We start from the raw sequence: 13,345 nt of genomic DNA, 5'->3' as shown, positions 1-13,345 counted from the left end.
TCAGACTCACGTCCATTGAGTCCGTGATGCCATCCAGCCATCTCATCCTCGGTCGTCCCCTTCTCCTCCTGCCCCCAATCCCTCCCAGCATCAAAGTCTTTTCCAATGAGTCAATAGAGATCCCTAAATTGATCGTTGTGAAGTGTACTTCTTATGAGCTTCATATATATATATATATATATATATATATATATATATATATATATATATATAAAGAGCTTCATATAGTCTAATCCTACCAATCGCTAACTCTCCCTAGGAGTAGATTTTCCTTCATGTGAAAACCTCAAAACCAAATCTTACAGTTCAGTAAGCAGATCCTGCATTGAGGATGCACAAAAATGCTTGTACTTTCTGCTTCCATCTAACATTTCAAATGGAAGGTTACCACTTGTTAAGCACATATTGCCAGAAGTTTGTCCCTGATTGAGATGTAGAATTATGCCCGCCGGCCATCAGCAATCATTTTGAAAATGCTGAACTCTGAAAATATCTGATCCAGTCACAAGATAAGCTAAGGACTAAATGACAAAACACACATATTGGTCCACGGCATTTGCCCACATTCCCTTTCTGAGCTCTTATTTTTGACATCTTACGCCTGGTCCCAGGCACCATGCTGGGGGCTAACACTGCAGCCTGCTCCGCCTATAGGGTCTTGTGACCCAGACATGCCTGACCTTTCTCCTTTGACCTGAAAATCCTCACCTGACCCCTCTTCCATTTCTTCAGGATTTCACACTACCCTAGGGCACAGACAGCTAACTTGGTCATTAATATGAATAAACGCATGATTCCACAAATAGAACGACCATTATTAGAGATTCCGATAGAAAGATCATCTAGGCACCACTGCAAGCAATGATGAAGTTTTCTGCGCGGATGATGCCCTTTTGTGTGTACAGTTTGTATTAGAGACGCGACAGCCTGGTCAACCCAAGCCCTAGTCATAGCCTGCTTTCTTTTCCATCCTACAGCTGAGCATCTGACCATTGATGCTCACAGTGGAGAAGTGGGCCCACATTAGCTGAAGAATGTTTTTGTAAAAAGAGTTCTAATGCTTTAAAAAAAGGGCTGGGGGATATTGCTGCAGGTGATGAAAAGTTATTAAGTAGCAATGTAGTAATCAGGTTACAAAGCAATGGGCAAAGCTGAAGTTATGAGACTAGTTAGCAAATTCATTCATGGAACAAATATTCATATGTCAGGCACTCTTCAAAATGCAGAGTGTAAACAAAACACTCCTTCCTCTTCTCCAGGTAGATCTCATCTCTGGGGGCTACACCATCAGCTCCCCAGGGTTCTCAGGGATTCCAATTTGGTCTGAATTATATAACCAGTTTTCCTGGTTCTGAACTTTGCAAATGGCAAAGAACGGCATATCTCCATAATCTCCAATTCCTACAATGCGTGTGTGAGTCAATCAATCATGTTCAGTTCTTTGCAACCCCATGAACTGTAGCCCACCAGGCTCCTCTATCCATGGAATTCTCCATGCAAGAATACTGGAGTGGGCAGCCATTCCCTTCTCCAGGGGATCTTCCTGACCCAGGGATTGAACCCTGGTCTCCTGTCTTGCAGGTGGACTCTTTACTGTCTGAGCCACCAGGGAAGCCATAATCAATTTCATATTTTCCCATAATAAATGTCAAATAATATAAATATACACACACATTGTATTGTCTGTGTGTGCATCTAAACACATACACAGATACATATTTTTTCATGGTTCTCATTCTCTGAAGAATCCTACTACATGTCATTATAAATAAGGGAAAACCCAGAGAATGCAGAACTCTAAGAGTGAACCCTAATGTAAACTATGGACTCTGGATAATGATGTCAATGTAGGGTCATCAGATTTAGCAAAGATACAACCTTGGCGGGAAAAGGTACGACCTTGGTGGGAAATACTTATAATCATGGAGGCTATGCATTGTGGGGAGCAGAGGTTATATACACCTTCTGCTTAATTTTGCCCTGAACGTAAAACTGCTCTAAAAATAAAGTCTATTAAAAAAAAAAAACAAACCACTAAGGCACTATGAGTTTTAAAAACTGAACGGTCTTGCAACATCTCCTATGATGATAATGCCCAGCAGCGATCCAACCCCACCCCCATCCTTTCCTGGGACAGCCAGGCACTGGCCAGCAAGGAACATGATCTCCCCCAAAGTCCTCCCACACCACCTCCTTCCAGGTATGGCTGTAGTTTTCCTCCATTTCCTGAATCAATTTCACTTGTCTTCCACCACACCCAACTAGGCTAATTCCACAACAGAGAATATTTCTCACATTTAAACATATCTCTCAATCTTATTTTACTTCTTCCACTCTTATTTTACTAAGAAAAATAATGGCTTAATATTTAGTTTCTCCTAAAATACAAGTGCTAAGGTGATAAGCTTTTGGATCTCCAATATTCAGGGGCCCCAAGTGATATCTGCATACTAGGTGTTAGTTACAAAGGAAAGGTGGTACATCTAAACGAAGGCAAAGAAAACCAACATGTTTTAGGTCAAGATTAAAGATCAACACTTGCAACCTTTAGAGTTATAATTGTCTGGATGTCTTTTAAACATGAGGAATACTAATTCAGCCTACTTTTCCTCCACCAGCACTCAGGATATAAAAGAGCATTTTACTGCTTCATACCATCATTTGACTTTTCACGTACCACTATTGCAACACAGATGTGAATACCTCATTTTGCAATGTCTCACTTTATTCCTATAGTATTTCAGCTTCATTGTAGGTTAAAAAGACCCATGTAGGCCAATTTAAGCTCTAATGGGAAACTTCTATGTCTCCCAAATTCAAACAGACTTAAACAGAATTCTGTGCCCATATCCCTAGTTTTTAACTCAGAGATGTGGAAAATACCCCAGCTTGCTTTTCAACACACCTGAAAACATTTTAAATTAAACTCAAAGGCAGTTTCAGTTAAGTAAGATGATGGCATCTGGTCCCATTACTTCATGGCAAATAGATGGGGAAACAGCAGCAGACTTTCTTTTTGTGGGCTCCAAAATCACTGCAGATGGTGACTGCAGCCATGAAATTAAAAGACACTTGCTCCGTGGAAGAAAAGTTATGACCAACCTAGACAGCATATTAAAAAGCAGACATTACTTTGCTAACAAAGGTCCAACTAGTCAAAGCTATGGTTTTTCCGTAGTCATGTATAGATGATAGAGTTGGACTATAAAGAAAGCTGAGCACCAAAGAATTGATGCTTTTGAACTGTGGTGTTGGAGAAGACTCTTGAGAGTCCCTTTGACTGCAAGGAGATCTAGCTAGTCCATCCTAAAGGAAATCAGTCCTGAATATTCATTGGAAGGACTGATGCTGAACTTGAGAGTCCCTTTGACTGCAAGGAGATCAGTCCTGAATATTTATTGGAAGGACTGATGCTGAAGTTGAAACTCCAATACTTTGGCCACCTGATGTGAAGAAATGACTCACTGGAAAGGACCCTGATGCTGGGAAAGATTGAAGACAGGCAGAGAAGGGGACCACAGAGGATGAGATGGTTGGATGGCCTCACCGACTCAATGGACATGAGTTTGAGTGAACTCCGGGAGTTGGCAATGGACAGGAGTGTGCTGCAGTCCATGGCGTCACAAAGAGTCAGACATGACTGAGCGACTGAACTGAACTGAGGCAAGCACCTCAAGTGCAGCAGAAACTGCCTATCAGAATGAACTCTGAGTCCCTGACCAGTCCGTTTTGCTAGGTTTTTGTACAAGAAACTGTAAAATAGTGATGTTTCTCTAGTCTTTAAGGTAAAAAGCACATTGTGTCTTGTTTTCCAACAAGGGAAACAACAAAGGGAACGCATATCTTTTTAAATTTCTGAAGTTATCATTTAGAAGAAACTGTTACTACATCCCAAGGTTTCCCCTACATCATCTCCAGACTAAGTCTTTAAATATTTATATTGTACACAATTACAACACCCTCTAAATAGTTTTAGGTCAAAAGGCAAATATACTCCTAAACAACACGATGATTCGAAAGTCCATATTAAACAACAAAAGCTTCTAGAACTTGGACTTGATTACAGACAATGGCAAGGAATGCGAGGGATGGAAAAGTCCAGAGGGACCAAAAGCTCAGGTGACATTTCCAGGGGTCAGCAAAACGAAAGTTGGATTCGGGACGCACGTGTAAGTATACTCTGAAACGCTTTTACTCGCAGCGTCGCCGTAAGCAGTTGAGCAAAACTCGGACGTGGAGGGGAGGAGTGGGTGACCTTCCCGCATTTGGAAAACAGCGCTCCAGTGTTCTTGGCTGGGGAATCCCAGGGACAGGGGAGCCTGGTGGGCTGCCGTCTATGGGGTCGCACAGAGTCGGACACGACTGCAGCGACCTAGCAGCAGCAGCAGCAGCCCTTTGGGGGGCTCAGCGGAGGGGAGCGGAGTGTGACGTGGGTCCCGGGACGACAACCCAGGCGGCAGGAGCGGGCAGGCAGAGGCCCCGGGGCGCGGCGCGGCCTCCCCGGGTCTGGAGGGAGGAGGTGGCGGCTTGGGGACGCGGTCGCCCGCTGGGACAGAGGAGGAGCTTGCGGGAGGCGGAGGGACGGCGCCGGGAGGAGGGTGTGAGGCCGGGAGGAGGCGGAGACGGCGCGGGGGCCTTCTGACCAGGACCACGCACCTGGGAGACGCTCGGGCCGGATGGGCTGCCACCTCAGGGCCCGCTCGCTCAGCACCACGTCGCAGCTGTCCCTCCCGATCTCGAAGATGCCCCGGAGCAGAATCAGCTCGGCCGCCGCCTGCGGCTGCCGCCCGGACGCCCGCCGCGCCGACTGCACGGCCCCCGCCGCCGGGGGCGCCTCCTCCTCCCGGCCGCCCTCCAGGGCGCTCACCCGGCCCCCGCGCCTCCCCCGGGGCATGGCGGAGCGCGGGCTGGGCCCGAGCAGGGGTCCCGCGGAGGCCGCCGAGGGCGAGGTGGAGGCCGCGGCCGCCGGGGTTCTGGCGGCGTCCCGCGCTGCCACAGCAACCGCGCGCGGGGCAGAAACCCGGGAGGGAGGCGGGGCGGGCAGGCGGGGCCGCCCTGACCTGGTCCGGCAGCTGGGCCCGCCAGCCCCCCGCCGCCGCGACTCTCTCCGAAAGGACCCCAGCCCTGGAAGAGGAATAAGTGGCTCCCTCCGCCTGGTCCCTATAGTTCTTGAGATTTTGCGCATAAGTTACCCGCCGAAGTGTAGGCCTGCGCTTCTCAAACGTGGACTTGCGTACTCCCGGCCCCCGCCCCGGGCATCTTGTTAAAATGCAGATTCTGGCTGAATTGGTTTGGGACTAGGTCACCCACGCCGTTTTTAGGAAGCTCCCAGCTGATACTGCTGACCCTCGGAACACACTTTGAATTGCAAGGACATAGCCCTCTGTTTTCCCACCTGGTTTCCCTCGGGCTCCCCTGGAATACAGAGGTCGTGCTTTATAACCGCGCTTGCATGCCCTCAGGAGTTAGCTGATCTATATGCAGCTTGCAGCAGAAAACTCAATCCCCAAAACCCTGAGAGAAAGCCAAAGATAAATCCCTGGTTCAAATAGACAAAATTTGGTTCTAACAAATTTAATGCTAAAGGAAGAAAATGAAGTCGCTCGGTCGTGTCCGATTCTTTGCGATCCAATGGACTGTAGCCTACCAGGCTCCTCAGTCCATGGGATTTTCCAGGCAAAAATACTGGAGTGGGTTGCCATTTCCTTATCCAGGGGATCTTCCCGACCCAGGGATCGAACCCAGGTCTCCCACACTGCAGGTTAAAGGAAGATGCCTCTATAAAGGTAAGTATTAAGGGTCCCACTTTCCCCCAAGATATCTCTGCAGCCTTGTCACTGCCTGGACCTAATCCTCCCGGAAGAGAGATGACAAGCATCAGAGCTTGTTCTCCTAAAGGCTACTGCTGTAATACAGCGTTACCTGGAAATGAGGGGGGCACTATTTCACGATAACTGAGATTCATGAAATTTGCTGTTAATTTGAAAAGCGCAGAGGCTGCTGGCCCGTGGTTCTCAATCATGACTGCACATGAGAGTTACCTGGGGAGTTTTTTAAAGTCCAGATACCCAGGCTACACTCAAAGACAATGAAATTGTAATCTCTGGGGATGGGACAAGACATCAGGGGTTTTTAAAGCTCTCCAGATGATTGCTGTGTTCAGTCAGAGCTTAGTGTTAGTACTTTAAGCAGTGTATTAATAGGAGATTGACAACTTGTGATGGTGAGACAGGGGGAAAGCGAGTTCTCCGCAGGAGGAGCAGAGTGGAAAGTAAATCAGCAGGCCAGTGTAGATATATAGAGAAACACACAGATAAATAGATACCATCAGAATAATTGTATTGAGGAAAAGCTGGCTAGAGGAAGTTAAATTCATGAGTGGCGAATCTAGCTCCACGGTGCTGGTGCCTAGGACCAGTGACTTCTGAAAGGCAGTTGCTTCTCATTCTCCCCTTGGGCCTCAGCAGGCGACAAAGTCAGACAGAAGCTAATGATAGCAGGAGGAGCTTCTCAAAGTTCCCTGCTCAAACTTGGATTTCAAAAACCGGAGGATGGAGCCCATAGACCTAGCCAAATCCCTTTCAGACACAAAGCTCCTATGTGCCAGTTAAGCTAAGACTCTTACTGTTTAATGCTCTGCAAATAAATACCCAAGCGTCCAGGCAAAGCAGGGAAGAGCCTCAGTTTGATCTAATGGCAGCGAGCTGTTTCTCAGAGTAGAAGTGCAGCTGCTGCTTAACCCCATGCAGCCTTCAGGTGGCTTAGCTCAGCACTCATTAGTGGGGAAGGCTAGTGCCTTCAATAGGGTGAGTTGCAATTCTGGAGTCAGCATCTTGTATTCACAGCTGTCAGGAAATCAACACAATTAGAACTCCTTGGCATTTTAAAAGCTCACTGAAGGCAGTGGCTACTTCTTAGGACCTTTGCAAGAGGCAGTTGCCATTTTTCAAGCTTCTGTGGGGCCAGACAGCCAAAACCACTGGCTTTGCCTTTCTTGAGGATGAAGGTACTGGTTATGGCCCATTCTCTTCCTCTGATGGACTAGTCTCTCCCAGGGTTCTGTCCACAGGATCCATCTACACCAGCCTCAATACCAGGGCTTTACACACTGTTCAGTGCTCCTTGAGTGATGTGGTCACTCCCAACAAGTCCCCTGAACTTCAGATGCCATGTCCAACTGCCTATATTTGCTAATTGGCCGTTGAACAAGCATCTGAAGTATAATGTCTAAAACCAAACGTAAGTTTCTATCACAAACCTGTTCCTCCCAAAATGTTCCAAATCTCAAGCAAATACTGTCATCAAAATCCTTGACTTCATTCATGTTTCCTCTGTGGTGAGAAAAATAAAGAAAACTTTATATTTCATTTCTTTGAGTCAACATATATTTTGGATGAAGTGAGCTTCAGTTGTGTCCATCTCTCATTCATTTCTGAGCTAAATGAGCACATTGTCAAACTGTCAAGGGGACTGCTTCCCTCTCATGCTGAGTGGAGATTTTGTCAGAATGTTCCTGCTACTCGGGCCCCTGCTACCTAAAAGGTAGAGGGCTGTATGTCCCTGCAAGAAGTATACTTGCAAGAAGTATACAGGAAAACTTGTATAATCCCACCAAGTCAGAATATCACATTTTCTTCATGTGCCAGTGTTTTTTAACTCACATTGAAATTCTGCTTAAAATGAATTGCTCAGCTGTGTTTTAGAACCCATCTCAAACAATTATAGGATGACAATGACCATGTAATCTCTAGCTTCTTGGTAAACAATAAATAACACAAAAAAGAATAGGCCTGTTTTCCCTTTCCCTCAAGTTTTGAAAGCCCCTCAACAAAGCTGAGCACTGAAGAATTGATGCTTTTGAACTGTGGTATTGGAGAAGACTCTTGAGAGTCCCTTGGACTGCAAGGAAATCCAACCAGTCCATCCTAAAGGAGATCAGTCCTGAATATTCATTGGAAGGACTGATGCTGAAGCTGAAACTCCAATACTTTGGCCACCTGATGCAAAGAACTGACTCATTGGAAAAGACCCTGATGCTGGGAAAGATTGAAGGCAGGAGGAGAAGGGGACAACAGAGGATGAGACGGTTGGATGGCATCACTGACTGAATGGACATGGTGATGGACAGGGAAGTCTGGTGTGCTGCAGTCCATAGGGTCACAAAGAGTCAGACACAACTGAGTGACTGAACTAACAGGTAGGTTCGAACATTCATAAACTTGGAGCAATTTGAAATGTGCTAAGTCATTTCAGTCGTATCCAACTCTTTGTGATGCCATGGAGTGTGGCCCACCTGGCTCCTCTGTCTATGGGGTTCTCCAAGAAAGAATACTGGAGTGGGTTGCCATTTCCTTCTCCAGGGGATCTTCCCGACCCAGGGATTGAACCTACGTCTCTTAAGTCCTGCACTGGCAGGCAGGTTCTTTACCACTAGGCCACTTGGACTTCCACCAAATAGAAAACTTGTAACATTCTCACAGTAACTGCTAGCAATTCTGTAGCAGAATCTATCTTAAATTAGATATAACCAGATACACAAATAAAACAGACAATTTAAGTCAGAAATCTATCCTCACTCTCTAGAGCTCACACTATTACAACTGTGAAAAAGGCATGATACAGAGGCAGCAACATCCCTTCTCACCATTGAAAACAGCCCACTGCTTTCAGACCGCTTACCCATAGGTATCAAAGAGTTTGGTACTGAGTTCACTGCCTTTGATTTTTACACCATTTTCCAGCACCATTTTTAACACGTTTCCATGACAGCCTCATCCCAACAGCCTATGGTGTCCTCTGTTGCCCAGGACGTTCTTAAACATTCTCATTCTAAGAACAAACTTTGAACCTTGTAGAACATCTTGAATACTTGAACTCAAAAAGCACTCTTTTGGAACACAGACTCTTGTTCTTTTCAAACTTGAATATGCTTAAGAATTTTTGTTGTTTAGTTGCTAAGTCATGTTCGACTCTTCTGCAACCCCATGGACTGTAGCCCGCCAGGCGCCTCTATCCATGGGATTTCCCAGGCAAGAATACTGGAGAGTGTTGCCATTTCCTTCTCCAGGGTCCAGGGGAATCTTTCTGGTCCAGGGATCAAACCTGTGTCTCCTTCATTGGCAGGTAGGTTCTTTACCACTGCCACCAAAGAAGCTAACAATCTTCGGTTTGTTTCAAATGAAAACTCTCAGTCTATACCCCCTACTGATGCTCTGAGGTTTTTGAATCTGTAACTGAACTATTCCCAGAAACGTGTTTTAAACAGACACAACAAGTGATTCTGTGTGTTTTTGACACATGGACGATGCTTTGATAACCAGTGAGTTCCTTCTTGCTGGTCCTGCTCTTCATTCATGCTCTTTTTTACCACAAGGTTTGTCCATTTGTCTATCATTTACAAGTAATGGAACATCCAGCTAAAATTGTTTTCAAAATACAATCTTACATATCATATAAACAAAGGTCCAGAGTCAAGCTGTTCTGGGTTGCTCATTAAGAAATCAGGGGCTTTTTTCAGTCTTGAGAAAGAAGAATGGAGCTGGAGGAATCAACCTTCCTGACTTCAGACTATACTACAAAGCTACAGTCATCAAGACAGTATGGTACTGGCACAAAAACAGAAATATAGACCAACAGAACAAGATAGAGAGCTCAGAGATAAACCCACACACCTATGGGAACCTTATTTTTGACAAAGGAGGCAAGAATATACGATGGGGCAAAGACAGCCTCTTCAATAAATGATGCTGGGAAAACTGGACAGGTATGTGTAAAAGAATGAAGTCAGAACACTTCCTAATGCCATACAGAAAGATAAACTCAAAATGGATTAAAGAACTAAATGTAAGACCTAAATGTAAGAAAATATAAAATTCTTAGAGGAAAATATAGGCAGAACGCTTGATGACATAAATCAAAGCAAGGTCTTCTATTACCTACCTCCTAGAGTAATGGAAATAAAAACAAAAATGAATAAGTGGGGCCTAATTAAACTTAAAAGCTTTTGCACGGCAAAGGAAACTACAAACAATGTGAAAAACAACCCTCAGAGTGGCTGGAAATAATAGCAAAGGAAACAACTAAGAATTAATTTCCAAAATATACAAGCAGCTTATACAACTCAATACAAGAAAAACAACCCAATCAAAAAGTGAGAAAAAGACCTAAACAGACATTTCTCCAAAGAAGACATACAGATGGCTAACAAAAACATGAAAAGATGCTCAAGGTGGCTCATTTATTAGAGAAATGCAAATCAAAACCACAATGAGATACCACCTCACACCAGTCAGAATGGACATCATCAAAAAGTCTGCAAAAAATAAATGCTAGCCGTCTATGGGGTCACACAGAGTCGGACACGACTGAAGCAACTTAGCAGCAGCAGCAGAGAGAGTGTAGAGAAAAGGGAACCCTCTTGCATTGCTGGTAGGAATGTAAATTGATACAGCCACTATGGAAGACAGTATGGAGATTCCTTTAAAAACTAGGAATAAAACCACCATATGATGCAGCAATCCCACTCCTAGGCATCTACCCTGAGGAAACCAAAACCGAAAAAGACACATGTATCCCATTGTTCACTGCAGCACTGTTTACAATAGCTAGAACATGGAGGCAACCTTAGATGTGCATCAACAGACGAATAGATAAAGAAGCTGTGGTACATATATACAGTGGAATACTACTCAGCCATAAAAGGAATGAATGCATTTGAGTCAGTTCTAATGAGATGGATGAACCTAGAGCCTATTACACCGAGTGAAGTAAGTCAGGAAGAGAAATATAAATATCATATAGTGACGCATATATATGGAATCTAGAAAGATAGTACTGATGAATTGATTTGCACGGCAGCAATGGAGAAACAGACATAGAGAACAGACCTATGGACACAGTGAGAGGGGAGGAGGGAGAGGGTGAGATGCGTGGAGAGAGTGACATGGAAACTTACAATACCATATGTAGACTAGAGAGCCAGTGGAAACTTGCTGTGTGACTCGAGGAACTCACACAGGGGCTCTGTGACAATCTAGAAGGGTGGGATGGGGAGAGAGATGGGAGGGAAGTTTGGGAGGGAGGGGACATGGATGTCCTTGTTGATATTTGACAGAAAACACCAAAATTCTGCAAAGCAGTTGTCCTTTAATTAAAAAATAAAGCAGCAAAGAAAAAGAAATTGAGGGCTTTTTAACAAGTGAGACCTAGGCAAATTTATAAACTTTTGCACAGCAAAGGAAACCACAAACAAAATGAAAAGACAACCCATAGAATATGAGAAAATATTTATAAATGATGCCATTATAAGGACTTAATCTCCAAAATATACAAATAGTTCATACAACTCAAAATCAATAATAACAACCCAATCAAAAAATGGGCAGACCTAAATAGACATTTCTTCAAAGACACATAGATGCCCAACAAGCACATGAAAAGATGCTCAACATCACTAATTATCAGAGAAATGCAAATCAAAACTACAATGAAGTATCACCTCACATGGGTCAGAATAGCCGTCATCAAAAAGTCTACAAATAATAAATACCTGGGAGGGCATGTAGAAAAGGAACTCTCCTACACTGTTGAAGGGAATGCAAACTGGTACAGCCATTAGGAAGAACAGTATGGAGGTTCCTTTAAAAACTAAAAATAGAGTTGACATATGATCCTGCAATCACACTCCTGGGCATATATCCAGGAAGGGCAAAAACTCTAATTTGAAAACATACATGCACCCCAATGACCTAAAAATAGCCAAGACACAGAAGCAACCTAAATGTTCGTGGATGGATGAATGGATAAAGAAGATGTGGTGTATATACACAATGGAATATTATTCAGCATTAAGAATGAAATAATGCCATTTGTAGCAGCAATGATGAACCTACAGATTATCATACTAAGCAAAAAGTCAGGTAGAGAAAGACAAATAGTACAGCACTTATGTATGTAATCTAAAAAGAATATGAATGAACTTATTACAAAACAAAAACAGACCCACAGACATAGAAAACAAGCTTATGGTTACCAGGGGGAAATGGGAGGGCTAAATGAGGAATACGAATATAGGATTAACAGCTACATCAGTTCAGTTCAGTCACTCAGTCGTGTCCGACTCTTTGCAACCCCGTGGACTGCAGCACGCCAGACTTCCCTGTCCATCACCAGCTCCCAGAGCTTGCTTAAACTCATGTCCATCGAGCGGGTGATGCCATCCAACCATCTCATCTTCTGTCGTCCTCTTCTCCTGCCTTCAATCTTTCCCAGCATCAGGGTCTTTTCCAGTGAGTCAGTTCTTTGCATCAGGTGGCCAAACTATTGGAGTTTCAGCTTCAGCATCAGTCCTTCCAGTGAATATTCAGGACTGATTTCCTTTAGGACTGACTGGCTGGATCTCCTTGCAGTCCAAGGGACTCTCTAGAGTCTTCTCCAACACCACAGTTTGAAAGCATCAATTCTTTGGTGCTCAGCTTTCTTTATAGTGCAACCCTCACACCCACACATGACTACTGGAAGAACCATAGCTTTGACTATGCTGACCTTTGTCAGCAAAGTAATGTCTTTGTTTTTGAATATGCTGTCTAAGTTTTTCATAGCTTTTCTTCCAAGGGCTCTTTTAATTTCATGGCTGCAGTCACCATCTGCAGTGATTCTGGAGCCCAAGAAAACAAAGTCTATCACTGTTTCCATTGTTTCCCCATCTATTTGCCATGAGGTGATGGGACTGGATGCCATGATCTTAGTTTTTTGAATGTTGAGTGTTAAGCCAGATTTTTCACTCTCCTCTTTCACTTTCATCAAGAGGCTCTTCAGTTCCTCTTCACTTTACTACTATATATAAAATAAATAAACAGCAAACATTTATTGTATAGCGCAGGGACCTATATTCAATATCTTGTAATTACCTATAATGGAAAAGAATCTGGAAAAGATTACTGTATACCTGAAACTACCACAATGTTACAAATCAACTACTGTCAATTAAAAAGCAACCACAAAAAAGAAACCAGTGGCTTTTCAACTTTGTATTTTGCTATGCCCAGGTATCAATAAGGACTTCACTAGTGGCTCCAAGACGGCTGCATCATTTTATCTCCGCAAAATGTAGAAATGGCAAGGGCAGTTTCTATTTGTGCAGTCCTATTTCTACCAGGGGAGAAAATGTTTTCCAAAATCCCACCCAATAAACTTCCTGTCAATACCATTGACTAGAACTGGGCAATATGCCTGCGCTGTAGCTTCTGGGGAAGGTGTTTACAGCCTAGAAGAAGCTGTGGATGACCACTGGCTTGGCAACTAACAGCGTCATATCTTCTTTTTTCTTCCAGACATTTATGCCTAA

At 44.0% G+C, this 13,345-nt stretch overlaps 1 protein-coding gene across 1 annotated transcript in view; it reads right to left on the bottom strand.

Annotated features, from left to right (window-relative positions):
* CERKL (CERK like autophagy regulator) overlaps window positions 1–4,894 on the bottom strand; it is a 134,614-nt gene extending 129,720 nt beyond the window's left edge. The window contains exon 1 of the mRNA XM_069577062.2: window positions 4,657–4,894. Coding sequence (XP_069433163.1) covers window positions 4,657–4,894 — 238 coding nt within the window. The remainder of the gene's footprint in view (window positions 1–4,656) is intronic.
* Window positions 4,895–13,345: the final 8,451 nt, after the last annotated feature.

Source organism: Ovis canadensis, chromosome 2 (assembly GCF_042477335.2).
Source record: "Ovis canadensis isolate MfBH-ARS-UI-01 breed Bighorn chromosome 2, ARS-UI_OviCan_v2, whole genome shotgun sequence".
Classification (NCBI taxonomy): domain Eukaryota; kingdom Metazoa; phylum Chordata; class Mammalia; order Artiodactyla; family Bovidae; genus Ovis; species Ovis canadensis.
Note: the sequence above shows the minus strand (reverse complement) of the source record. Positions and strands in the feature narration are given on the sequence as shown.